A 27,616-nucleotide genomic window follows, 5' to 3' on the forward strand; every position below is an offset into this window, starting at 1 on the left:
AAATTATTCATAAAATTACCCAAGGCCCCTCCTGACGTTTCCGATACAGAACCGCTAGGAGAACCGAAGGGTATGAGACAATTCAAAGCGGTGGAGAAACATATGGAGCAGCCTGGTTTATTACCGATACAAAAGAAGCGGTAAGATTTGGTCATCCAAAGATGGCGTCACCCCCTTTCTTTTTGTATTGGCTTTTCCCATAGAACTTCTTCCACTGTTCCACCGACCAACCGCGACAAACAGAACACGGATTAGTAATCGTACATACGTTTTCCCTGCACCTACTACACTTTGGATGAGGATCCGTCGACACCGAGGTTAGGAACCTAGAACAAGGGAAGCCACTGACTCCTGGGCATTTCCTTTGTCTCCTCTTCGAAGCGGTAGACGATCCCAATGTTGAGGCAAATTCTCCATCATACCACTCTTACCACACACTGATCACACTTGGAGAAAGAAAAGGAATGAAAAATAAAAAATGAAATGGATAAAGAACGGGCAAACTGAAAAAACCGGCTTTAAAAGAGATAGACAGTAACACGTCTTATCTTAAAGGCGGTAGGAAAATAACTGATGGGTCACAGGTAGCCGTGGGCATTCTGGGTATACATGCCCCGTGACCTGGTATAGATGCCATTAGTCCCTGGATCTCACAAGTGTAATTTTAATTCTACCGGTTTCCAGCTTGGCGCTAGTAAATCCTAATGTTAAGACCGAAGGTTTGTTTCGTGTATGAACAAATTTTATTTCTAGGTTTCTCGAGTACCAAGTAAGCAAAGCAAGTTAACACACTGTAATGACAAAGATTTCAGGCTGCTCAATGGTAAAACTGTGCTCTCTCTCTCTCTCTCTCTCTCTCTCTCTCTCTCTCTCTCTCTCTCTCTCTCTCTCTCTCTCATCTTCTTGTAATTTAACCAAAACACTTGGAATAGACAGTAAGCTATCTGTACAACAACTTAATAATAAGTAAACAATATTAGTGCTGAATTATTATTAAAAAACAAAACCAGGAAAAAAGAAATAATGAGTTTTGTCAGTCAGAGCTAACACCTAAAAGTTTGCACTTTAGGTCGCTGAAGTATCTAATAACAATTGTGACTGTGAATAAGGGGTACCCTCTAATGAAAAGTCATGGACTTCACTCTAATGCTGATGCCCATTCTTGGCTATCACTGTACCATTCTTGCCATGGCAGTATGTATAAGCAAAGTTTGGTATGAACACTGAAAGGACATATAATTCTTAATGCACAAAAATATGAACTCCCAAAATAATTCACTTACTAATACATACCCAAAACCTGTTCTATCAGAATGGCAATTCTGAATAAAGATTGGAGTCGGTATGCTGACAAGTGGCACTACCTACCACTTGGAGATTATAGCACTAAAATGCAAATTAACTCTCAAGCTGCAACCTAGAAGGCTTTAAAAGAATGGTCTATGTAATACCCATTGCAGGCTTCATCAACATTTTCACATTTCTGCCTTGGAAAAAGAACAACCCTACATAAATTTGCTAAGATATATTATATTTTTTCTTAAACCTTCAAATACCAACAACATTGTTTAACCACTGGGCATGTTTCTCCCCAAGAACTTTTTGGTATGAATTTGTGAGGAGACATCTGTTAATTAACTCTCGTTCACCAAGAAGAACAGCACTCCACTCACTATTGACTGTTTCAACACATGATCTCTTTAATGCTGGTGGAGGAGGAGAGCAAGTTCTTTGCGGAGAGGAGCAGAGAAGATCTCGCATTCGTGTTAACAAAAACCGGCGATGGCAAAAGAGTGCTTCATGATCTCTATATTCTTCAATAAGGTCTCTATTGAACTCAAGTTCCCTGATATAAAGCTTTTCCACTGAATCTACATAGGGCATCATCTCCTGGATAGTATTAACTTTCTTCTCCTCAACCACAGAGACAATTGAGTCTAGAAGGTATTGAAGGTAATGTAATCCACTATGTTCACTCACATGAACACTAACCCAATTATGAGTTGCATCATACTCAAGCCTGCACACTTCTTGAAAGGTAGCATATTTACAAACTGCTCAATGATCCATAAACGGTGGTTCCAAGAGTGGTAATTATTCCTGATGCTTGTTGGCGCTGCTATGTACATAAATCTAATTCAGCAAAGAGAAACTGCTTGATACTATTTAAATCAACCATATCCCTAACACCGTTTTGGTTATTTTCATTCAAGCCATTATTTTCACCATTTGCCTGCATGCAAACTGTTCTGGCAGTAATGTTAGAAAACATCCACTTCCTATGCTGGAACACTTCCATACACTTTGGCTTTCTTGATAAAATAAGTTTAGTGAGATGTAAATCAGTTTCAGCTGCAAGCCTGCCTTCACGAAGCAGCATTTTTCGTACATTCCAAAAAGTAGCTACTTCTGGTGCAATAAGGAGGCAAAACTGAGTCCATCGCAACAGCAAGACAGGATCTGAAAATGTAAGACTCCTTTGAAAATTAAATCAAACACAAGGCACTCTTGTGATCTTGTTGACTTACAAACAAATCACTTCCTTTAATCTCTAGTAAATGTTTTGCAGAGAGCTTCCTCACTGTCTTAATCTGTTTATCATTCTATGTTCTTAAAAATGCACTTTTTGTGATAAAACTATTAAAAAACCAGGTATATAAATTTGTAGTGGGTTTTTCTTGAGTTTAACTAACAAAATAGGAGGTTTAAAGCATTTTTATAAGGGTTCCAACTATTTGGGGGGGGGGGGGGGGGGGGGGGTTGGTACGCATCCCCTGCAAATATGGGAGGACCCCTGCATATAGTTTTATTCACATTTATATATAAATGAGAATATATCTAAACTTATAAACTTTTATGTATTTAATCTTGTGCTTTATAGAAATCCAACCCACTTGACCAATCTAGACTAAATTTTCCTCATAGCCCTCATCTGACCCAAGGAAGGTTTTCGCACAGGTTTCAAACTTGTACCCTTTCAGGGGACCTTATTTACTACGGGTCCCAGCAAAGACCCAGCCATGGGACAACCTTTTGGACTGGTGTGAAACCTGGAGTGTCGGGAATGTTTCTTAGGTAAATGATTAACTGTCTGAGTTTTCCCTGGCAGCACCAGGTTGGTCAGCTAATAATGAATAAATCTAAGAAATCAATACCAAAACCACATAACTTGCAGTGACTGCTTATTCTCAACTCCATTTTTTTTAAAATCTGTCTTATTTGCACATGAAATTTTCCTGATAAAATAAACCTTTACAACGCAGAAGAAAGATAAAATTCATGTAAACAAAAAACAAACTAGAGCATGTAAATATTTTTTTTTTACTAAACATAAAAACAAGTAACATAAAATAACAGATACTGTATATAAAATTGTTCAGCCCTGTACTAGTACAAGGGAGGAAGTTGTGTTTTCTTATAATAAGAGAAAATCTGACATCCTGATTTAGTTTTTAGCAAAAAAATACTTATGGGCTCTCTTTCTCATTTCATTATTTTTCTTTCGTAAATACTTTACACTAAAGTATTTGCTATAATCTACCATAAAACCTAGTCTCATAAAAAATTACTAGAGACAGGCCATTTTACTGGAGTTTCTTTAATGCTGATTTACTCTTAATTTCTAACAAAATCTATCACACTCAAACACACATCTATAGGCAGTCCCCAATTATCGGTGGGGGATCCATTCTAGGCTGGGTGCTGATAAGTGAAAACCATCATTTACTGAAACTTGGCAATTTATGGTGCTGATATCTGGTTAATGGTGCTGATAACCGGTTAATGGCACCTCCGTTAGGTATGTTATGGTGCCATAACTATATTAGGCGCTGATAACTGGAACTCAGCGCGTTATGACACCATAAATCGCTAGTCTAGCACCATAAAACCTGATTGCCACTGACCGAGTCCACCAATAACTGGGGACTGCCTGTATACACACACAAAAAAATCCTGGAAAACAATTGTAGTCACAAATTGTTTGATGCATAATGACACTGTGTATCACAAGGTAAGACTGATATAACTCACTAAATACTGTATATACTCGTGTAACATACAATCTCATGTAACATGAAACCCCCAAGTTTTCTCCCATAAAAATGATTTTATCATATTTCTCCTGTATCATGCGAGTTAATTTTTTAAGACCATTTTACAATAGGCTAACTTCTTTTCCTCTATCTCTTTATCTATCCCATCTTCTAGTTAAGTACACTAAAAAAGTAAAAGAGAATGCTAAAAGTATCGTTATTAACGTTATATTCACTGTGTAAACGTACTACAGCCATAAACAACTGAAAGAGAAACAGCGGTTTTGGTATGAAAAACCAAAATGGATAACCACAGCAGTTTTGCCTGCAATTCAACCATCGTACAATAGTATTAAAAAATTACTGCAGTTATGTAACAAATGATGTTAAGTAGAATAGGACTGAAATATTTTTACATTACTATACCCTCATTCACCAAGAAGAAAAGATTGACACGGAAATATACTGCTAAATTTAAGCTGCAAGTTGTAGCAGAAGCTGAGAAAATAATGTTCATGCTGCTAATGACTTATCGTGTATCGGCAAAATGGATGAAACTACCATAAACTTTGGTATAGTACCATCAAACTTGAACGTACAAAAAATTTGAGAGAAAAGTATTTTAACAAAAACTATTGGGCATGAAAAAACAGACTTTACTGTTTTCACTCCGATAATAGATAAATATGTAAATTTTGTATTATGATGAAATCAAGTGAAAACTACGAATAGACTGTTGATTTTTTTTATGCAATAAACATGCCAGTGGCACCATCTAATAAAACAGAAAAATAACTTTTACACAATAAACAGGCCCCTGGTGCCATCTACTAACAAAAAAATAACTAAGTTTGTAGTCATATTTCGACTTGAAAACACTTTGTATAATGTAAAATAACCTTGTCCCATATAAATAGAGTACTTATCTTGAGATTCATTTTTGAACTAAAAGCAAGATAATCGCTCTGAATTGAGTTAAACATAGTAAACTAAACTTACTTCATAATCACCCTCTGCTGATTTCCAAACCAAAATGTTGATCACCATGTTTGTATTTTATAGTAAAATAGTAATATGAAAATACATACGATATCATTCAATACAGTGAAGTAAAACATAACTTTTTAAAAAATCCATGGAAAAGATGCATATCTGTTGTTTGTATTTTACAATACAATATAGGCAGTCCTCGGTTATCTGCGCTGAAATATTCTGATTTCCGGTTTATCAGCGCCAATACCTACCTAAGAGAGGTGCTATTAACCTGTTATTGTCACCAATAAGCGCCAAAAATCACCGATTGTTGGTTATGTGCAATTTTTGCTTATCATCAACCTGCTGGAACGGAACCCCCACTGATAACCAGGGACTGCCTCACTGATATGTGAATATTACATATGCTAATTTCATAACTTGTGTATGATGAGCCCCAATAAAATCAGCTTCAAAATTATGTCTTCATAAGTCGTATGATATGCATGTACAGTGGTCCTCCCGTATTTGCGGGGGATGTGTACCAGACCCCCCCGTGAATAGTTAGAACCCGCGAATGTTTGGAACCCCTATGAAAATGCTAAAAACAGCCTATATTTTGTTAGTTAAAACTCAAGAAAACCCTCTAAAAATTTTCGTACTTGGTTTTTTAATAGTCTTATCACAAAAAGTGCATTTTATGACGAAAATGATTTAAAAAACAGGAATTTGTGGATATTTCTCATAGAAAAATACCGCGAATGTGCGAATTTTCCGCGAATAAGGCGGGGAAACGTTCCCGAGAGAAATCCGCGAATGTGTGAGTCCCTGAATCTGGAGAACGTGAATACTGGGGGTCCACTGTATATAATGTAAGTTTTGAAAACAGATAACAGTTCAGACTTCTGAAATATTATGAGAAATATTATGAGAACTATTTGACACTTCTGGAACACTGAGAAGTATGGTTAAAGAAATGTCTACAACTTACAGGCCAAAAGTCTGAGGTCACAAGAAATAAAAAACTTACTGCAGACAAAAAAATGTGTGACAAGACATTAGCTTCTAAGAAATTTTACTGTAGTGCTTCAGTTTAATGGACTTAAGCTAACTCAGTTTACCAAATGGCTCCCAAAAGATTCTTAACAAAGCACTGAAATGATCTCAATTGCTATATAAAAAGTGTTGTTGTAACAGCATTAACAGCGTAATTAAAACAGGTACAGTGTTTGAAAACTAGAAGCCACTGACTCACAGACAGACTCCAGCAACGTTACCTTCTATAAAGGAGCAGAAATCCAAAATAATGACCACTTGAGGGGGAAAAATGAGGTGAAAATTGGTGAAACAACTGAATATAAATTTATTAATCACCACAAAGGAAAACAATCTGGGAATTCTGCTCAGCTTTTATCAGCCCTGATACATAAAAAGTGAAGCAGGTGTTTAATGAACATCCAAGAATCCAGGTGTGTTTAACAAAAAGATTGCTTTGAAGATCATATTGTGGGCTGCATATAAAATTATTCTGTAAACACTAACAAAAACAAATCATAACAATCTTTGATTGTTAGATGCTTTATCACTTTTTCCCAGAATTAACTAACCATTATCAAAGATATCTTTCTATTTCATTATTCATCTCTGCTTGTTACAAGTTTTTTTTTGCACCCCAGGGTTAACAAATGAAATTCCAATTCAAAAGTCTTTTACATATGATATTTGAGTGGATATGTGAAAATCTAGTTGGCAATTCTATAATAATGATATTGTTTTCATCTAAGAACTGTGACTACCATAAAATGTAGACTCAGATGAACCTCCATTTTTTTCATCACATAAATTCCAACCAAATGAACCTTTAGATGACCCAACATCATCATCTTCAAAAATAAAGTATGGGTGCAAAAGATTTTGGTTCTTAAATCTGAAACTTTGGTGACACGGCTGAGCAATCCTACATCCATTCCCCCAAAAAAAGCCTTTTCAAAACTTGCATTTTCTTCTCTTTCATCTAGTCAAGCTCAACTTAAGTCAAATTTTTGTAAACTTCACAAAAAATGAAGTTTTTATGATAAAACAAAGTTTAATGTATACTTACCTGGCAGGTATATATATAGCTATATTCTCTGTCAAACTGGCAGAAATTTTCAAAACTCACGGCAAACGCTATTTATGTAGTAGTTCAGGTGACCACCACCCCGTTCCCGTGGCGCTGGCGCTCGGAACCATTCCCATTTTCGGCTGATTTTCTCTGAACCCTGTCTCCAGAGGGGAGGAGGGTGGGAATTTAATTATATATACCTGCCAGGTAAGTATACATTAAACATTGTTTTATCATAAAAACTTCATTTTAATGTATGGCACTTACCTGGCAGGTATATATATAGCTGATTGACACATTTGGAGGTGGGTCAAAGACAGCAACATTGTTAGAGTTCAAATAATTAAAAATTATTATATCACCCTTGGTTCCTTACCTGCTAAGGTAGCTGACTTCATAGGTCCTGCCTCTGAGCCTGCTTAAACCTTAGGAGCTCTCAACTAGGACGTGGCCTGTTTGTTGAAGAAGCTAATACAGGGTCTGACAACTGGACATGACCAATGTGTTGACAGGAAACCCACAGCCCTCTCATACCACAGGCATTCATGCTAGGAATTGTTAATTCACCTGAACTACACACATACATCACCAAAAAACAAAACACAACAAGACTGAAAAGGGAATATCCCTTCTCAGATGACCAAAAAACACCATCACCTGATTAAAAGTTCCCTAGCATATTAGTAAGTCATGGGGTGGAAACTCCTTTGCCCAATACTGTACCAGAGGACACGTATGGACCCAGAGTCTGACAATTGTCAAAAGTTGTCTTTATATCTCTACGATAATGAGAGGCGAATACTGAATTCGTTCTCCAAAACGTTGTCTCAATAATTTCTTTGAGGGCTAAGTTCTTCTTAAATGCCAAGGACGTAGCTACCGCCCTGACTTCGTGAGCCTTAACCTTAAGCACTCCGAAGTTCTGTTCTTGACAAAGCATATGTGCTTCTTTAATAACTTCTCTCATAAAGAAGGCCAAAGCATTTTTAGTCATGGGCCTACTAGGGTCTTTGACTGAACACCACAGAGAACCAGATGTCCCTCTGATGCATCTTGTTCTTTCCACATAAAAGCGTAAAGCTCTCACTGGGCAGAGAACTCTCTCCTGTTCATGACCCACAAGATCAGACAGACCCAGAATATCAAAGGATCTTGGCCAAGGATTAGAAGGGTTCTCGTTCTTGGCCAAGAAGCCTTCCTGGAAAGTACAAACTGCCTTGTTATGTTTCCATCCAACTTCCTTATTTATCGCCTGAAGCTCACTAATCCTTTTAGCCGTGGCCAAGGCGACTAAAAATATGGTCTTCTTTGAGATATCTCTCAAAGAGGCCTTGTCTAAAGGTTCAAACTTACTCGAACCTAGATATTTCAAAACGACGTCTAGATTCCAGGAAGGGGGTCTGCATTGAGGTTGCTTCCTGGTTTCAAAAGATCTTACACGATCCCTAAGATGTAGACTACTGGAAATATCTAGACCTCTGTGTCTGAACAGAGAGGCTAGCGTACTCCTATAACCTTTAATCGTCGAGATCGACAACCCTACTTCCTTCTTCAAATAAAGGAGGAAGTCTGCAATCTGGGTCACAGAGGTACTGGATGACGACACCTTCCTCTTCTTACACCACTTCCGGAAGGTCTCCCACTTCGACTGGTACACCGTGATTGTAGAGGTTCTTCTAGCTCTAGCTACTGCACTGGCCACCTCTCTAGAGTATCCCCTCACTCTGACAAGACTTTCGATAGTCTGAACGCAGTCAGACCTAGAGCGAGGGTATTCTTGTGAAACCTGTCGAAGTGGGGTTGTTTGAGTAAATCTACTCTGAGGGGCAGTGTTCTTGGTGTATCCACTGTCCATTCCAGTACCTCTGTGAACCAACTTTGGGCCGGCCAATATGGAGCTATCAGAGTTAGCCTTGTGCCTTGTTCTGTGGCTCTCTCTGAACTTCTTCATCACCTTTCCTAACACCTTGAACGGAGGAAAGGCATACACGTCCAGACCTGTCCAATCCAACAGGAAAGCATCCACTGCCACTGCTTGAGGGTCTGGAACTGGTGAACAGTAGTTCGGTAATCTTTTTGTTTTGGCTGTAGCAAAAAGATCCACTACTGGCTGGCCCCACAAAGCCCACAGACTCTGGCATACTTCTAGATGTAATGTCCACTCTGTCAGAAGAAGTTGTCCTTCCCTGCTCAACAGGTCCGCTCTGACATTCTTCTCCCCTTGAATGAACCTGGTGAGCAGAGAAACATTCTCCTCCTCTGCCCAAAGAAGAACTTCTTTCGCCAGACTGTACAGGAGAAAGGAATGCATCCCTCCTTGCTTGCGGATGTATGCCAGAGCTGTGGTGTTGTCAGAGTTGATTTGCACTGTCTTGTTGTGTACCAACTCCCTGAACGACTTCAAGGCCAAGAAAATTGCCATTAGTTCCTTCCTGTTTATGTGCCAGGTCGCTTCCTCTTTGCTCCAAAGACCTGACACTTCTTGAGGGCTCAGCGTCGCTCCCCAACCTGCGTCCGAGGCGTCGGAGAACAATGTTAGGTCTGGGTTCTTCTGCTGGAGAGACATACCCTCTGCCAACTTCCCTGGAGTTAGCCACCAACTCAATTCCCTTTTGATTCTGGAGGGAATTTGAAACTGGAAGGAATCCGGTTGCGATCTTCTTGGCCAGACTTCTTTCAGGAAAAACTGTAACGGTCTCATGTGAAGCCTCCCTAGAGAAATGAACCGCTCTAGCGAAGAGAGTGTGCCCAGTAAGCTCATCCACTCTCTTGCCGAGCATCGGTCTTTCTCTAGGAAGTCTTGCACCTTCCGAAGGCATAGGGCTTGCCTGTCAGGGGATGGAAAAACCCGAAAAGTCACTGACGAGATCAGAATCCCCAAATAAACTACCTCTTGATTGGGAGTCATCTGAGACTTCTCTAGGTTCACTATCAGACCCAATTCGTTCGCCAAATCTAAGGTCTGTCTTAGGTTCTCCAGACATTGTCGTCTTGACTGGGATCTTATCAGCCAGTCGTCTAAGTAAAACGAAACTCTGATCCCTAGCAAGTGCAACCATTTCGCCACGTTGGACATCATTCTCGTGAACACTTGGGGAGCTGAACAAAGACCGAAGCAAAGGGCCCTGAATTGAAAGACCCTGTTCTGGATCACAAACCTTAGGTACTTCCTGCAACTTGGATGAATTGGAATATGGAAGTATGTGTCTTGTAGATCCAGGGTCACCATCCAGTCCCCTGAAACGCACCGCTGCCAGTACGGACTCGTTTGTTTCCATGGTAAACTTGGTCTTCTCCACGAACAAGTTTAGTTGACTTACGTCCAGTACTGGTCTCCAACCTCCCAAGGATTTCGCAACCAAGAACAGCCGATTGTAAAACCCCAAAGATTTTTGGTCCAGAACAGGTTCTATCGCTCCTTTCTCTAGCATGGAAATGACTTGGTCCCACAGAGCCTTTTCCTTTACTAAATCGTTGTAACACGCCCCTAGGGCTTTCGGAGATGTCGAAAGAGGAGGCTTCCTCAAGAAGGGGATTTTGTAACCTTCTCGAGCTACACTGATGGCCCAGGGATCTGCATTCTTGCTTTGCCAGACTTCCCAAAACTCCTGGAGTCTGGCTCCAACTGACGTCTGGAGGACTTGATTCTCATTGCTTAGTAGAGGTCTTTGATCCCCTTTTAGCAGGTAATCTCTTCCCTCTAAAGGAGGGGCGAGGAAAGGGCTGTTGAGCAGTTCTCGACTCCTTCGGTGCCTTCTTAACCAGTTTGGAAGGCAAGAACTTCCTCACTGAGGACGTTAGAAGATCCTGTGTTGCCTTCTGAGATAGAGCCAGAGCTATATCTCTAATAATCTCCGACGGAAACAGCTGGTTAGACAGAGGCGAAAACATTAACTCCGACTTTTGAGAGTTCGACACCCCCTTGGCTGCAAAAGAACACAGTAGCAATCTCTTCTTTAGAACTCCTGCTGCAAACAGAGAGGCAAGCCCGTTAGCCCCATCTCTAAGAGCTTTATCCATGCAGGACATAATACTCTTTGGCACCTCCAACTCCGACGAATCCTCACTTTCCAACGTGAGCGCCAAGGCCCCCAACGACCAATCGAGGAAGTTGAAAACCTCGAACGTCCGAAATATTCTCTTTAAAAGGTGATCGAACTCTGACGAAGTCCACCAGATCTTGGAAGAGTGTAACGCTTGTCTGCGTGAACTACCCACAATACTGGAAAAGTCTCCCTGGGAGGAGGCAGGCACTCCCAGGCCAAGACTTTCCCCCGTGGCGTACCACACTCCCGACTTCGAGGCTAACTTGGCTGGAGGGAAAGCGAAAGAAGAGTTCCCTGCTTCCTTCTTCTCCTTCAACCACGCATTCACACGTTGAAGCGCTTTCTTCGCCGAAATAGAGAGAGTCACCTTAAGGAATGAAGACTTCTTGGGGGTTTTTGTCTTCGAAAACTGCGAAAGGGGAGACAAAGGAGCAGAAGGTTGAAACTCCCCTTCAAAAAGCGAAAGAAGACAGGAAGTCAGGATCTTATAATCCGAAGAAGGATCAATACTCTTGTCTTCAGCAAACTCCTCCACGTCCTCTTCTGCTGAAGAAATGTCCTGGAAATCATCGTCCTGTAGAACACTATCGCGGTCTTGGCGAGCGGAGGACGGGTCAACGTCCTGCCGCCTGCGTCCAACGAGACAAGCTTCTTCTTGCATCCTGCATCCTGAACAGCCGCATGATCGTCCATCCTCGATAAACCGCTGTGTCCTGTCTCCCCGGCCAAAGTCGAACGAGAAGGAGGTAAACTCTTGTCATGCGTCCTCTTGGAGGACTTCACGGGTAGGGAATCATCCTTACGTCTACAGGCAGGTTGAATGGGAGTCTCCCAAGAATTGATGAGAACTGCTAACTTAGCCTGCATGTCTCTTAAAAAGTCTCTAGTATTCTCTTCCTGACGAATCGAGTGCGACGGAGGAGAGAGTCGAGCAGGGCTAGAACGGCGAGGAGAGCGATCTTGAACTCTACCCGAAGGAGAGTGAAGAGGAGAAGGAGGCCAAGCAGAAGGAGGCGATTCACGTGCAGAAATAACGGCTTCCAAAGAACGTCCTGCGTCCTCCCTCGAACGAAAGATCTTCTTCCTTTTAACAGGAACTGCGTCCTCATCACTCGAAGACAATATCTCCGGACTACTCCATCCTTCACGAACGTGGGAATGTCTCTTCTGAGCCAAGGATGTCCTGAAGGTCCTCTTGAGGGGACGCAAAACTTCTGAATACCGCCGTTCCCTGCCTGATGTCGAGCCATCAAAGGACGCGCACTTCCCAGTAGCGCCTTTTCTATGGCGTACTGCAGCAGCCTGGGACGTAACAGGACTGCCTGAAGGGACGACTGACCGTGACAAAACCCCTCTCGCCTCCCTTCGACTGTCGACATGCCTTCTCCCTTGGGTCTGGGAGCTTGACAGAGGTCTAGGTCTAGGAGCATGAGATAGACAATCAGACGCCCCCTCCACTACACTCTCACTCACATCAAAACCACTCACTTTGTCGGTTAACCGCTGTATTTGGTCGCCCATAGAAGCAAGGGCAGCGAACACTTTCACATATTGTGAATCCTTCGCCTCCTCCGATACAGCAGCGGGCGCAGGAGAAACCTGGGGGGAAGGTTCTACAAGTTCTACGTTAGAAGGAGCTGGAGAAGAAACAGATTCACTCCTTTTACTAGAAGCATTAGACCTTTCACTTCGAGATACAGATCTCCTCACACGATCTTTCTCCAACCTGTCTACATACTTTGTGAGGATCTTCCACTCCTTCTCTGTCAAATTCTCACATTCTATGCATCTATTCTCCCAAGTGCACACAACCTCTCTACATTTCTTGCAAACTGTGTGAGGGTCCACCGAAGCCTTCAGCAACCTCACCTTACACCCTTCTCTCACACAAACTCTAAACATACTACCTGAATCAGACATATCCAAAGCGAATGCCAAGCCAACGTTCCAAGTACAATACCAAATAATCCGTCCAAAATCAGCGAAAAGTCGGCAACGAGTTCGAAAATCAAGCAGGGAACCACCAACAATGTTGACGGTTCGGCTGGCAGAGAAAATCTGACGAAAATGGGAATGGTTCCGAGCGCCAGCGCCACGGGAACGGGGTGGTGGTCACCTGAACTTCTACGTAAATAGCGTTTGCCGCGAGTTTTGAAAATTTCTGCCAGTTTGACAGAGAATATAGCTATATATATACCTGCCAGGTAAGTGTCATACATTAAATTATGCAATCCTGGTTCTCAATAGAAAAGGGGAAATAAACAAGCCAAACCATAAGCTCTTGGCAGGAAATAAATATAAAAAATAATGAACTTAGCACTCTCACCTTCCCGTCTTTTGTCTGTTTGGCATCCAAAATCTTCGTATAAGCATAAGCATAAACATGCTTCACACACCAGGACTCAAGACCTACTTTGTGTTCAATATTGATAATAGGTGATCTATTGACTTCACCGAGAGAAAAAACCACATCGAATTCATCTCTGAAATTAGATGAAAGTGAGAATCAAAGTAAACATTTGAAATAATCAATAGGGCAAACAAATATTCTCTATATAAGATATAAATTTCAACTGAAACTTAAAATGCTTTATATATATATATATATATATATATATATATATATATATATATATATATATATATATATATATATATATATATATATATATATATAAGCTTATCCACATCAATATTTTATGTATGAAAAATATGGTAAACAACTGGAAAAATAATAAATAATGCTTTTGAACAAGCAGGCAACCTACAGGTTGTTATATCCTCATAGTATATTACAACATTAGGACAAGGTGAATAAAAATAATATTTTTGTGATTAATACATTACCCTTGAAAAAAGAAATAAATGGTTGGTAAAAATACAGGAATGTGTGTGAAGATTACATACATACATTGTATTTCTCTCTTCTTTTCTCCGTTCAACTGACCATCTATTTTTATAAGTCTTCTCAACCACTTTTCAGAAATTCTTTATTCTGAAATTCCTTTTCATGGACAAACAGCGCTTTTTATCTGCATTAATGCAACGCTTAGTTATGTGACTGTTTTAGAAGAGGCATTTGTTATATAAGGTACTATTAAGATAACTTTTAAATGAAATTAAAGTCACTGTAATTCCATTTAAAGGTTAGGTTAACTTTTAAATGAAATTAAAGTCACTGTAATTCCATTTAAAAGTTAGGTTAGCTTAATACATTACCCTTAAAAAAAATAAATGGTTGGTAAAAATATAGGAGTGTTTTAAAGATTCCATAAGTACAAAGAGAGAGAGGAGAGAGAGAGACGAGGAGAAGAGAGAGAGAGACGAGAGAGAGAGAGAGAGAGAGAGAGAGAGAGAGAGAGAGAGAGAGAGAGAGAAACTACGTAAAAATCATTGATCACTAATCAGCAACACTTCCCCTGTCACATTACTTGATGTATTTGACAGCTCTGGACTTTGAGCTTCTGTAGAGTTAAAAAGAAAGATGAGTCAAAGAATTCTTTATATGAATCATTTTGTCACTACAGATATATTATTATTATTATTATTATTAGTTGTTTAAATACTTTAAAAATTATTAATATTAACGCCCTTGAATGCTGAGCCGGTATTTCCGAAAGTGTCTCCTGTATGCCGGCGGGTTCAGGAGTGAGCGCCGAAGCGGAATTTTTTTTTTTTTTTTTAAACCACAGCACGCTTAGTTTTCAAGATTAAGAGTTCATTTTTGGCTCCTTTTTTTTTGTCACTGCCTGAAGTTTAGTATGCAACCATCAGAAATGAAAAAAAATATCATTTATCATATATAAATATTGGAATACAGTGGTACCTCGACATACAAAAGGCTCAACTTACAAAAAATTCGAGTTAAGAAAGCAAATACGAAGATTTTTTTGGCTCTACATACGAAAATAGTTCAGGATACGAAAGGTTGTTGCTGTAAAGTCCCAAGATTCGCCCGAACCACAGATAACAATTTTAAAACTCGAGCGCCGCTAACTGAGTAGACTCGCCACCATCCTCCCGCTCTCCCATTGGTTCCTGATGCTAGTCACTGCCATAAGATCCTGCTCTCCTATTGGACAGAATCTCTCCCATCGTGCTCTACGTAAAGGCGTTCTTCTGCAGCCATTGCTTCACACCAGCGTTATTGTACGCACGCGGAATTCGTTCGTTCACATACTATACGATTTAGTTTGTTAACGTAAATTCGTGTTAGTGATTTCGTTGTACTACTTTATCGTGTTGTGTGAGAACTTAATTAGTATACTACATAACTTAATTACATACAGTATAGTCATGGGTCCCAAGAAAGTTGCTGAAGTTCACGGAAAGAAGAGGATGCTTTCTATGCAGACAAAAATGGAGATAATAAAAAAGTATGAAGCTGGCATGCGGTTGAGTGTGATCGCTAAGGAATACGGCCGAAATCCGTTGATGATAGGCACCATCCTTAAGCAGAAGGAAGCCATCAAAGCAGCTACACCTTCCAAGGGCGTGACTATTTTGTCCAACAAGAGGAGCCACGTGCATGATGAGATGGAGAGGCTGCTTCTTCTATGGATTGAGGACAAAGAAATCGCTGGCGATACGATAACCGAGACGGCAACCTGCCAGAAGGCCAGCGCTATTTTTGGCGATTTGATTGCCCAGGCTGAAGACGACGGAGGAGAAGGGACATCGACTGCAAACCCAGACTTCAAAGCTTCTCGGGGGTGGTTTGATAAATTCCGTAAATGGATTGGCATCCATTCAGTGGTGAAGAAATTGAAATTTTGTAAAAAATGTAAAGTATAAAAAAGTAAAAAAAAAAAAAATAAATAAAAATCAGACAAAAAAAAAAATGAATTAATTTTTAAAGTTTTTTGTAAAGTTAAGTGTAACTGTTTTGTTAATGTGTTTCGTAAAGTTTAGTTTGTTTCCTGACATTTTTAATGTGTTTCGTTAAGTTAAGTGTACGTACTACGTAACAAATTTTCTGCCGTTTGTCCTCCTCCTCTGTCGCCACTTTCGGAGATTAGCCTCACATCGAACTAAGGGTTTCCCATTTACCTTTTCCACTACTACAAATACGTATGGGGGGTTTATGTACAGTATTTCTAGTACACCATGTACACTTATACACTTTATTTACAGGTACATATTAGTAGTACGTATTAAGTTAAGTATTGAATAGTCCAAATTGTTGTTATTTCATTGTTTATTGGTCAATTTAGCTTTATTATAAAATTTACTGGGGTGTTTTTGTAGGGCTTGGGACAAATTAGGTAATTTACATGTAAAATGCAGTTCAAGATATGAAAAGCTCAGGTTACGAAGGCCGCCTCAAAATGGATTAATTTCATATGTCGAGGTACCACTGTATATGACAGCGCGAAAAAAAATGTCATAATTGTATACAAATTGTGCTGCGCTGTGAGCAAAACGGTTAAAGCTATTGAGTTAATTTTTGTTGTTGTATTGTACACTAAATTGTGATGATTTTGGTATATAACAAATGATAAAACAATCAAAGCAACAAAGAGAAAATATTATCACAATATGATGCATGAATTCGAAATATTGTGCTAAGAGACTTACCGTTTGTTGCAAAATGAAGGTAATTTATTGAATATTATTAGACTGTAAGTGTTGTAGCTAACAATTGCAGTTTTCGACCATTTTGGTCGAGTTAAAGTTGACCGAAGGATGTAAGGAAAAAGTTTTTTTCAAAAATTCACCAAAAATCGAAATATTGTGCTAGAGACTTTCAATTTGTTGCAAAATAAAGGTAAATGATTGAATATTACTAGAATGTACAAATTTTAGCTTACATTTACGTTTTTCGGCCATTTCAGTTGAGTCAAAGTTGACCGAAGGTTGAAATTTTGGCACTTATCGTGATTTATATGAAAATATTTCAAAACTGATAAAAGCTACAACCATGAGTTGTTTTTTGTTATATTCTATATGAAAGAACACGACAACCACACGACTTACAGAAGCATAACAACCTGCCAAAACCAACACTGACCCAACCACCACTCACAGACACCGAAAATGCACCACCAACCTCCTTAACCTCACCACAACCAGACACGACACACACACACAACAACTTCACAACCCCAAAATCTATCAAATAACACCAAAACAACTAAACACCAAAGGATAACTGCTGCCAAAACCGACACTAACTTCACAAGACTCCTCACTCCTTACGACTCTCGTAACAGACTTCCACCGACTTCCTACAGAGCGCCACAACAGACATGCTTCCGACCGCCATTTAACCACTCCCATTCTCTCTCTCTCTCTCTCTCTCTCTCTCTCTCTCTCTCTCTCTCTCTCTCTCTCTCTCTCTCTCTCTCTCTTTACTGAGATGAGAGATTTTTATGGTACATGTATGTATAATATGTTTATTAACCCTTTAACACTGATTGGACGTATTAAACGTCAACGAAAATTGTCTGTCGGGTGCCAAATCTACATATAGTATGTCAACGAAAAAAAGTTTTTTAAAAAATTCACGGAAAAATAGTTATAGGCCTACTAGGTGAAAACTTTTTAATCACGCGCCTTGGGGGATGCTGGGAGCTCACGGATCAAGGTGTTGTTTTGTTTACAATCATTACCCAGGCGTGCAAGCGCAAATTTCTTTCTTCTCGCACTAAAAAGCATCAGCGACACATCTCAGAAATTGTTTTGTCACTTTGACACAATTTTTGCACCATTTTATATTAGCCATTACATAGAGTATTATATACGGAAATGTGCACAATTTTATGTAGAATACAACAAAAAACAACTCATGGTTGTAGCTTTTATCAGTTTTGAAATATTTTTATATAAATAACGATAATTGCCAAAGTTTCAACCTTCGGTAAAGTTTGACTTTACCGAAATGATAGAAAAACGCAATTGTAAGCTAAAACTCTTATATTCTAGTAATATTCAATCATTTACCTTCATTTTGCAACAAATTGGAAGTCTCTAGCAAACATTTCGATTTATGGTGAATTTATGGAAAAAACTTTTTCCTTACATCCGCGCGGTAACTCTTCCGAAAAAATCAAAAATTTTTTTCGTCCGATTGTCGTAATGTTTGCACAGTTTTATATTAACCGTTACATAAAGTTTTATGCATGGAAAAGTGCGCAATTTCATGGAGAATACAACTAGAAACAACCCATGGTTGTAGCTTTTATCAGTTTTGAAATATTTTCATATAAATAACGATAATTGCCAAAATTTCAACCTTCAGGCAATCGGGGATGGGGAAGGATCCGTCCTTAACGACCGGGGCTTACGTCAGGTAGGACCCGAAGGTCCCCCTGGTAGTGCAGTCCCCAGCGTGGGATACTACAGAGAAGTCTCTGTAGAGTCCCTCCCCTTTCCCTCGTAGCCGTAAGGAGAGAGGGAATGGGTATAAGAATTGGATACTCGCTCGCCTTCCCAGCGGAACTAGCAGCTGGAGAAGAGAAGGAGAAGCCATCACCTTGCGGCGATGTCCTCTCAGAGTCTGGAAAAATGTATTGTCAGAAAACGTCCCCCCCCCCTCCCCCAGAGGAGGGTTACGAACTCGCACTGTAGGTAAGGATCTGCCGCCACTGTCTACGTTGTCTGGGTGGGGCTGATCGACACCTGACAGGAGAGAGCTGATACCGTCCTCATTCATTCCAGTCCTCGTCGAGGTCGAAACCTCTCAGGAGGACCGGGGGGGGGGGGAGGAGGAAGAAGCGCTGCAATACTCTGTAGAAACGCCGCTGTCGCAGTAGAGGAGGTGGAATTAGCTTGTTCAACCGGCTAGACCTGAGCGAGCCATCTTGTCCGGAGACGAGAGGCTCTACCTGGTCCAGAACGGAGTCGAGAAGCTCCGATCGCGGCAAGCCCACCGTCAGTCTGGGTTCCCTTTTCGGGCTCCAGAACGACTTGAGCCGTGACGCAGGCTCTGCTGGTGGGAGCAGCGATGTTTCCCCGAGGTCGTTGTGCTGACGAATCAGCGCAATAACCTCAGTACAGTTCCTCTGGATCTCGGAAGTCACAGCATCTTGCAGAGTAGGACCGTCAAGCCCCTCGAACAAGAGCATATTCCGAGAACCTTCCCCTTAAGGAGGGGGAACTGCGATAGACCCCTCTCGGATTCCTCCTGCCCCTTGCGCGTACGTCCTGGTCGGTCCGAAGATCGTACCTGGTACTTACGGCGTCGTGACGGGATCGTGCGGGGCATGCCCCTCACGATCACCCCGCTGTGCCTCGCTCTTCCCGGTGCAAACCGAGGAAGTTGGAGGCACGGGAGAGGAAGACATGACGCTGGCTTGGAGGGCTGCAGGCGATCGCCAACTTGCAGGCCTAGTCGAGCCGTTTCCCTGGGAAAAACGGCTGGAACGAGAACAGCGACCCCGATCTCGTGTGCAGAGGAGCTGCCGCTGGTCCCCCTATCTGCCCGGTCCCTGTGGGAGTGGTGGTCAGGAGACCTGGAGAGACCAATGTCACGGTGAGACCGGTGCGTGTCCTCGCAGTGCGTCATACCGCTGGTACCAGCCGAGGCTGGTGCCAACGATCGGGAGTGGGGACCTCTTCCCAGCCTCAGCCCGTGGCTGGTCAGGGACAGTCACGTCTACCCGGGTTACCAGCTGGTCGCTGCGAGAGCGGCCGCTGGCCTGGCGAGAGTCACCTGAGCGGCTCTCACCAGCTTCTGCTCCGTGCCGCGGTCCTGGTGCCAAGCGAACTCTGGCGCCAAAACTTTGGCTGTACGGTCTCCCGCGAGAGATCGTACACTCGGAACCTCTCGCGAATGAGAGACCGAGCCGGAACCTGGCGTAGCGGCAGCGCCGCTAAACCCAGGCGAGAAAGTACCGGTGTTATCCGGTACCTCTCTGGTCCCCGCCTTCTTCCTTGTGGAAGGAGAGACGGGCCCTGTTCCCGAAAGAGCAGGAGGACCGGCAGAAGAACACGGCCCGGCTGCACCTGTCCGGAAGGACCTGAGTCTGGGGCAGCAGCACCGTGGACAGGAACGACGTGGGCAGGAGTGGGAACAGCAGGAGCGGCGAGAGCGGCTGGGCCAGCAGCAGGAACAGCGGTAGTGGTAGGTACGGCAGGCAAGTCAGGTAACCCAGGAGGCTTAGCTTCAGCCATCGACATCCTGGGTACCGGTGGCAGGTCCAGGGGAGAGATTTCGGGCAGCGGAAGTCTGGGGTCGGCAGCACAAAGAACCCAGGTGGAGGCGGCACACCCCTCCTCGGTATGGCAGCGATCGGCCCTTGCATGGCGGCTGTCGGCGTCACCGTCATCACATGCGGGGTATACACAAGGTGAGGAGGGGCGGCGTACCCTGGGGTAGAGATTGTTGTTGTTGTGGTGGTCACCGCTCCATGGGTGACCGCCCCCGACCCCGCCAGACGCTGAATCAACCCTTGGACACTAGGCGCGCCCTGCAGACCCAAGGACGCCCAAACCTGTCCAAGGTCACTCGTTCTGCGGAAGCAACAAAAGGGTGATTAGTGGGGGGGGTGGGGGGGGGGGGGGGGGGGGGGGGGGGGGGGGGGGGGGGGGGGGGGGGCTAGCCCCACCCCGAACGAACGGGAGACCCCGAATACAATTGTACGTAAGGGCACCGAGAGCCCTCCTCCACGCTCGACAGGTCGGGCGAGGAGAAGGACCCGGATACTCCTCCCCCCCAAAGGGGAAGGTGCCATTCGTGGGAGCTGAGGGGGGAAGGAAGGAAGAACGAAGAATCGGTTACCAAGGGAGTCGCGGAGAGCTTTCCGATGACTTCTTGGCAGGCCTTCGCTTCCCCTGCCCCCGCACAGCATCCACTGCACCTACATTAATAAGTTACGGCGCGAGAGCAAACGTGCGCTCGGCACCGAGCGCAAAGTATAAAGATTAATTCCCGGTATGAGCGGGAACTAATCCATAGTGAATATTGATGCAATGAAATAATATATAAAAGTGAAACAGAATACTGCACTTGCGATTCACTTTCACACAACGTAAAAGGGGAAGGATCAATTCCCGGGTAAGAGCGGAAAACTTGATCCATAATCAAATAAATTAATATTGAAAATGAAAAAGAATACAGGCCGGTCCCCAGGGTTACGACTGTTCCGGCTTACGACGTTCCGAGGTTTACGACGCTTTTTCTTAAAATATTCAATGGAAAAATCCGTCCTGGGTTACGACGCTTTGTTCCGAGGTTACGACGCTGACGCTTCCGACGCTCCGAGTTAACGACGCTTTTAAAAAAACGCATACTATGATAAAAATCCTTTATAGTTTAGCACAGTATATTAATAAAAATAAGTCCCCAAGTTTTTCTGGTTAGATTACAACAAAAATTTTGAGATTATGATGATTTTTCGACACTTTTTATGTTGTATTTTTCTATGTTTTTTAGTGACGCCTCATATGCGGAACTAGTTTCCGAGCGAATGAATACATACTAGTTTACATATAACAGTCCAAAGCGCAAATAAATAATGAAAAAATCATTGCTTGTTTCCAGTAATAATAACAAAAACGAAGTTCTGGTTAGATTACAACGCAAATTCCAAGTATCCAAAGAGAGACATTATCCAGTAATTTGATCAGAGAGAGAGAGAGAGAGAGAGAGAGAGAGAGAGAGAGAGAGAGAGAGAGAGAGAGAGAGAGGAGGCGTCTTCCGTTCGCTCCGAGTTAACGACGCTTTTAAAAAACGCATACTATGATAAAAATCCTTTATAGTTTTAGCACAGTATATTAATAAAAATAAGTTTCTGGTTAGATTACAACAAAAATTTTGAGATTATGATGATTTTCGACACTTTTTATGTTGTATTTTTCTATGTTTTTTGGTGACGCCTCATATGCGGAACTAGTTTCCGAGCGAATGAATACATACTAGTTTACATATAACAGTCCAAAAGCGCAAATAATGAAAAAATCATTGCTTGTTTCCAGTAATAATAACAAAACGAAGTTTCTGGTTAGATTACAACGCAAATTCCAAGTATCCAAAGAGAGACATTATCCAGTAATTTGATCAGAGAGAGAGAGAGAGAGAGAGAGATGAGAGAGAGAGAGAGAGAGAGAGAAGAGAGAGAGAGAGAGAGAGAGGCGTCTTCCGACTCTCCGAGTTAAGGACAGAGAAGTGTTCGTTTCGTTAAACGGCCTCTGACTCATGCCAGTAAATGTTTTGTTGATACTAATAATATAAGCCTATTTAAAGATACTTTACTTTATTAGTCTATATGATACGTAAATAGTAATCAACTGTTCTTGTAGCCCTCAATATTTGGCAAAATCGAAGTATCCAAAGAGAGACATTATCCAGTACGTAATTTGATCGAGAGAGAGAGAGAGAGAGAGAGAGAGAGAGAGAGAGAAGAGAGAGAGAGAGAGAGAGAGAGAGAGAGAGAGAGAGAGAGAGAGAGAGAGAGAGACACTTTGGCAACAATGGTCTCGGGGGTTTTTATAGCTTCCTTCTGCTTGATGATCGTGGATATTGTAGAAGGATTTCGACCATACTCGTTTGCCAAATCGACGATACGAACGCCACGTTCATGCTTTGCTATAATTTCATGTTTTTGCTTCCATCGAAATAATTTTCTTGGGTTTTTCTTATCACCTGCTTTGTCTTTAGCTTTGAGACCCATGGTTAATAATAAAATAGACAAAATAACCATGAACATAAAAATAGGCGCAAATACAACGACTAAACAACGACGTGTTAACATGCAGCACCAACAAACAAACAGACTGAACGCCATTTATCGGTCGCCTATACAACTAACACTCATCGCAAAATCGTATCTCAAATATTTCGTTGTATATCAAAGCTTGTATTTTCGCAAATTTTCTGTTATATCTCAAAACATTCGTATATTAGGGCAATCGTATGTCAAGTTTCCAATGTAATTTGATCAGAGAGAGAGAGAGAGAGACGCTTTGGCAACAATGGTCTCGGGGATTGACGTAACGTTTATTTTCTTTTTTGAACAGATAGGACAGAGAAGTGTTTTCGTTTCATTAAACGGCCTATGACTCATGCAGGAAATGTTTGTTTGATACTAATATATAAGCCGATTTAAAGATACATTTACTTTAATTAGTCTATATGATACGTTAAATAGTAATCAGCTGTTCTTGTAGCCCTCAAGATTTTGCAAAATCACTCCAGGTTGTACATAAAACTTCAAGAATGTAGTGTTACCAGAGGATTACAATAGTTTTTACCTTCAAGAACCAGCATTCTTTTATGAAAATAACTCCAGGTTGTACATAAAACTACAGGAAACAACATGTAGTGTAACCAAAGGATTACAAGTAGGTTTTTATAACTTTTTATTAGTTTTAAGACATTTCCAAGCGTCGTTCCGGCTTACGACGTTTTTTTCGGCTTACGCGCGTCTCAACGGAACCCCCGTCGTAACCCGGGGACTGCCTACTGCTCTTGCATTCACTTTCATGCAAATTAAAGGGCCAGTGCCGTGAGCATTCGCGCCCTCGGCCCCGAGCACACAGAGCAAATATAAATGAAAAAGAATACTGTACTTACAAGTTTCACTTTCACAATTTCACCCAGAAATAAACGACTCGGCACGAGCGCGCTCCCGCCCTCGGCACCGAGAACATTATTCAAGAGGATCAACTTCAGGAAAAGAGCGGAAACCGCCGCATCTAACGGCGAATAAGCTCCCATTTCTTGAACCCATAAATTTATTTAATTAATGAAAATGAAAACAGAGTAGTACTTACAATTTCATTTTCAAACCAAACAAACCAGTAGTGGAAAACGCAATATAAACAAAGCATACGACGATGAAGCGGGCAGAGAGCGATGACGAACGCGTCCTCCACACACGCGGTCGAAAGCAAAAGTGGTTCTTCACCTCCCAGGCACGCAGCGCGCGCACTGTCGGACAAGCAGTTAACTACCGTTCTCCCTTGTTCGAAGCTTACGACCGTTCCAGCTGCCGCTAGCTACTTCCTATTGTTAAAGGACCGAGGGTTTGTATTACGTATCGGAACAATGTCACATTGATGATGGATACTTTAATGACTGTAAACACGTCTCCAAATGTTGCCAAAACCTGTACCCACAACTATGCTGCTGCCATTTCCTGTCCACAGTTGTAGACAATAACTCGAGCAATCACTGTACTACAGGAAAAGATTCTTTCTCAATTTTTCAGGAATCTTTATGTATTGAGCTGACTTATCTATGGTCTTCCTTGCAGAGATTAGGCCTTTGAGTATGAAGTGTACCAGCTGTAATCACATCAGATAGTGAGACAGTGGCCATGGCCATGAATTTACACTTAAAATGGAGATTTTGACTGAGACATAAATGAGGATCCAAATGGCACATGCATTGAGAGGTTACCTTATTCCATCAGTCAGATAAAACTGTAAACTTAGGAAAATTTGGAACCCAAATACTATTAGATGTTGTAAAGAAGTTTAAAACCCTCACAAAAGTTTTTCAAAGATACATATGATCTATAATTAGCACATTACTGAATATGTATTCTAGCTTGATTACACATAAAATAATGGGTTTCTAAATCTGCGTTACCACACTATAATATTGAACAGCCTAAATACTAATACCAATAGAAAACTATAATAATTACAAATAACTCCAGGGGAATGGCAATTTTACAACAAAGTTTTTTCTAACTTACAGTAGAGGATCTTGACTTATCACCAAATCCAATTTCTTCATAATCCTTTCACATGTTGCTTCTTCCATGGTTTCTGGCATCTACAGATAATCATTGATGCAACAGCTGTAAAAAAGTCAAACACGTTACTGTAGTCACCACAAAAAACTAAAACCCACAATGCAACACAACTTTTAGTGGGACCTGTCATAAAAATGAAGTTTTTATAATAAAACTAATATTGTAATACTTACCTGAACACCTGAATTAGCCCAGGTCACTGACCAGCCTGAACTATATCCCCACATACTTACCCATCATTTGGGTAATTTTAACTGCCAGCGTTACTAACGCTGCAGGTAAACACAGTCCACTGAGTTACCTACACTACCGTTGGCAACACTGCTGCCAGGACCGGCTGGAGGAGCTATCCCCACTCATTTGCCACATTTATCATTCACTACGGAGGGGAGGATAGTGGGAGTCATTCAGCTGTTCAGGTAAGTATTACAATATTAGTTTTACTATGAAAACTTCATTTGCAATAAACTCCCTGAACACCTGAATTAGCGTAATTAACCCTCTTACGCCGAAGCGGTAAAAAAAAATTGTCTCCCGTGTGCCGGAGACATTTCAGAGTGAGCGCGGAAGCGGAAAAAATATTTTTTTTTAAAAATCACAGCGCGCTTAGTTTTCAAGATTAAGAGTTCATTTTTGGCTCCTTTTTTTGTCATTGGCTGAAGTTTAGTATGCAACCATCAGAAATTAAAAAAATTATAATTATCATATATAAATAATGCGATATATGATAGCGCAAAAACGAAATTTCATATATAATTGTATTCAAATCGCGCTGTGCGCAAAACGGTTAAAGGTAACAAGTTATTTTTTTTTCGTTGTAATGAACACTAAATTGCAATCATTTTGGTATATAACACATTGTAAAACTATAAAAGCAACACAGAGAACATATTATCACAAAATAATGCATGAATTCGTAACGCGCGGACGTAAACAAATATTTTTTTCAAAAATTCACCATAAATCTAAATATTGTCCTAGACTTCCAATTTCTTTCAAAACGAAGACAAATGATTGACTATTACTATACTGTAAGAGTATTAGCTTACAATTGCAGTTTTCGACCATATCTGACGAGCTAAAGTTGACCGAATGTCGAATTTTTTTATATAAATATTTTTTATATGCAATTATTTTGGAAATAAGAAAAGCTACAACCTTCAAATATTTTTAGTTTTATTCTACATAAAATTGCGCACATTTTCATATATAAAACTCTATGAAATGCCTAATATGAAATGGAGCAAATATTCCGAGAATGGTACGTACGCATTTCGGAGATTTGTGGTGGAGAATCTGCGCGCGGAGGGAAGGAAAGATTTTTTTTTAAATTCACCATAAATCTAAATATTTTGCTAGAGACTTCTAATTTGTTTCAAGATGAAGATAAATGACTGAAATTTATTACTAGAGTGTAAGAGTTTTAGCTACAATTGCGTTTTTTTCGACCATTTCAGTAGAGTCAAAGTTGACCTCCGAACGTTGGGTTTTTTTTTTTCGATTTATCGTGATTTATATGCAAATATTTCAAAAATGAGAAAAGCTACAACCTTCAATTATTTTTCGTTGTATTCTAAATGAAATTGCGCACATTTTTCATATATAAAACTTATGTAAACGGCTAATTTAAAATGATGCAAACATTACCACAATTCGCACGTATGATTTTTTCGGAAAGAGTTCACCGCGCGGACGTAAAGAAAATGTTATTTTTTTTCATAAAATTCACCATAAATCGAAATATTGTGCTAGAGACTTCCAATTTGTTGCAAAATGAAGGTAAATGCTTGAATATTACTAGAATATAAGCGTTTTAGCTTACAATTGTGTGTTTTGACCATTTCGGTAGAGTCAAAGTTGACCAAAGGTTGAAATTTTGGCAATTATCGTTATTTATATGAAATATCTCAAAACTGATAAAAGCTACAACCATGGGTTGTATCTTTTAGTTGTATTAGGTGCATGAAAATTGAGCCCACATTTGCCATTTATAAAACTTTATAGTAATGGGCTAATTTTAAAATGGTGTAGACATTACCACAATCGCATGTATGATTTTTTTCGGAAGAGTTACCGCGCGGACGTAAGGAAAAATTTTTTTCATAAATTCACCATAAATCAAAATATTGTGCTGGACTTCCAATTAGTTGCAAAATTAAGGTAAATGATTGAATATTACTAAAATATAAGAGTTTTAGCTTACAATTGCGTTTTTCGACCATTTCGGTAGAGTCAAAGTTGACCGAAGGTTGAAATTTTGGCAATTATCGTTATTTATATGAAAATATCTCAAAACTGATAAAAGCTACAATCATGAGTATTTTATTGTTGTATTCTACATAAAAATGCGCACATTTTCATATATAATACTTCATGTAACGGCTAATTTACAATGGAACAAAAATTATGTCAAAGTGACGAAATAATTTCGAGATGTGTCACAGATACGTTTTAGTGCGGCAAGAAAGAAATTCGCGCTTGCGTGCCTGCGTAACGATTGTAAACAAAACAACACCTTGATCTGTGAACTCCCAGCATCCCCCAAGGGGCGTGATTCAAAAGTTTTAGGCTGGTAGGCCTATAAGTATTTTTCCGTGAATTTTAAAAAAAACTTTTGTAAGTCGACGTAAAATACTTCCAGTCGGCACACGGGAGACAAAAAATGTCGACGTAAAATATGTCCAGTCGGCGTAAGAGGGTTAACAACACTTAATTGGAGGTGGAATCAATATAATTCAGCCCAACCCCTCCACTGAA

General features: G+C 40.8%; 1 protein-coding gene across 1 annotated transcript; it reads right to left on the minus strand.

Moving 5' to 3' along the window:
• Positions 1 to 1,510: 1,510 nt before the first annotated feature.
• On the minus strand, positions 1,511 to 25,661 carry LOC135217004 (protein prenyltransferase alpha subunit repeat-containing protein 1-like). Its single transcript, XM_064252571.1, is given in 7 exon segments — positions 1,511 to 2,039; positions 2,042 to 2,099; positions 2,101 to 2,121; positions 2,123 to 2,460; position 13,033; positions 13,483 to 13,639; positions 24,800 to 25,661. Coding segments are annotated over 7 exon segments (1,146 nt in total). The 5' UTR covers positions 24,880 to 25,661; the 3' UTR covers positions 1,511 to 1,548.
• Between the last annotated feature and the right edge of the window lie 1,955 nt (positions 25,662 to 27,616).

Source organism: Macrobrachium nipponense, chromosome 7, assembly GCF_015104395.2.
Source record: "Macrobrachium nipponense isolate FS-2020 chromosome 7, ASM1510439v2, whole genome shotgun sequence".
NCBI classification, from domain to species: Eukaryota; Metazoa; Arthropoda; class Malacostraca; order Decapoda; family Palaemonidae; genus Macrobrachium; species Macrobrachium nipponense.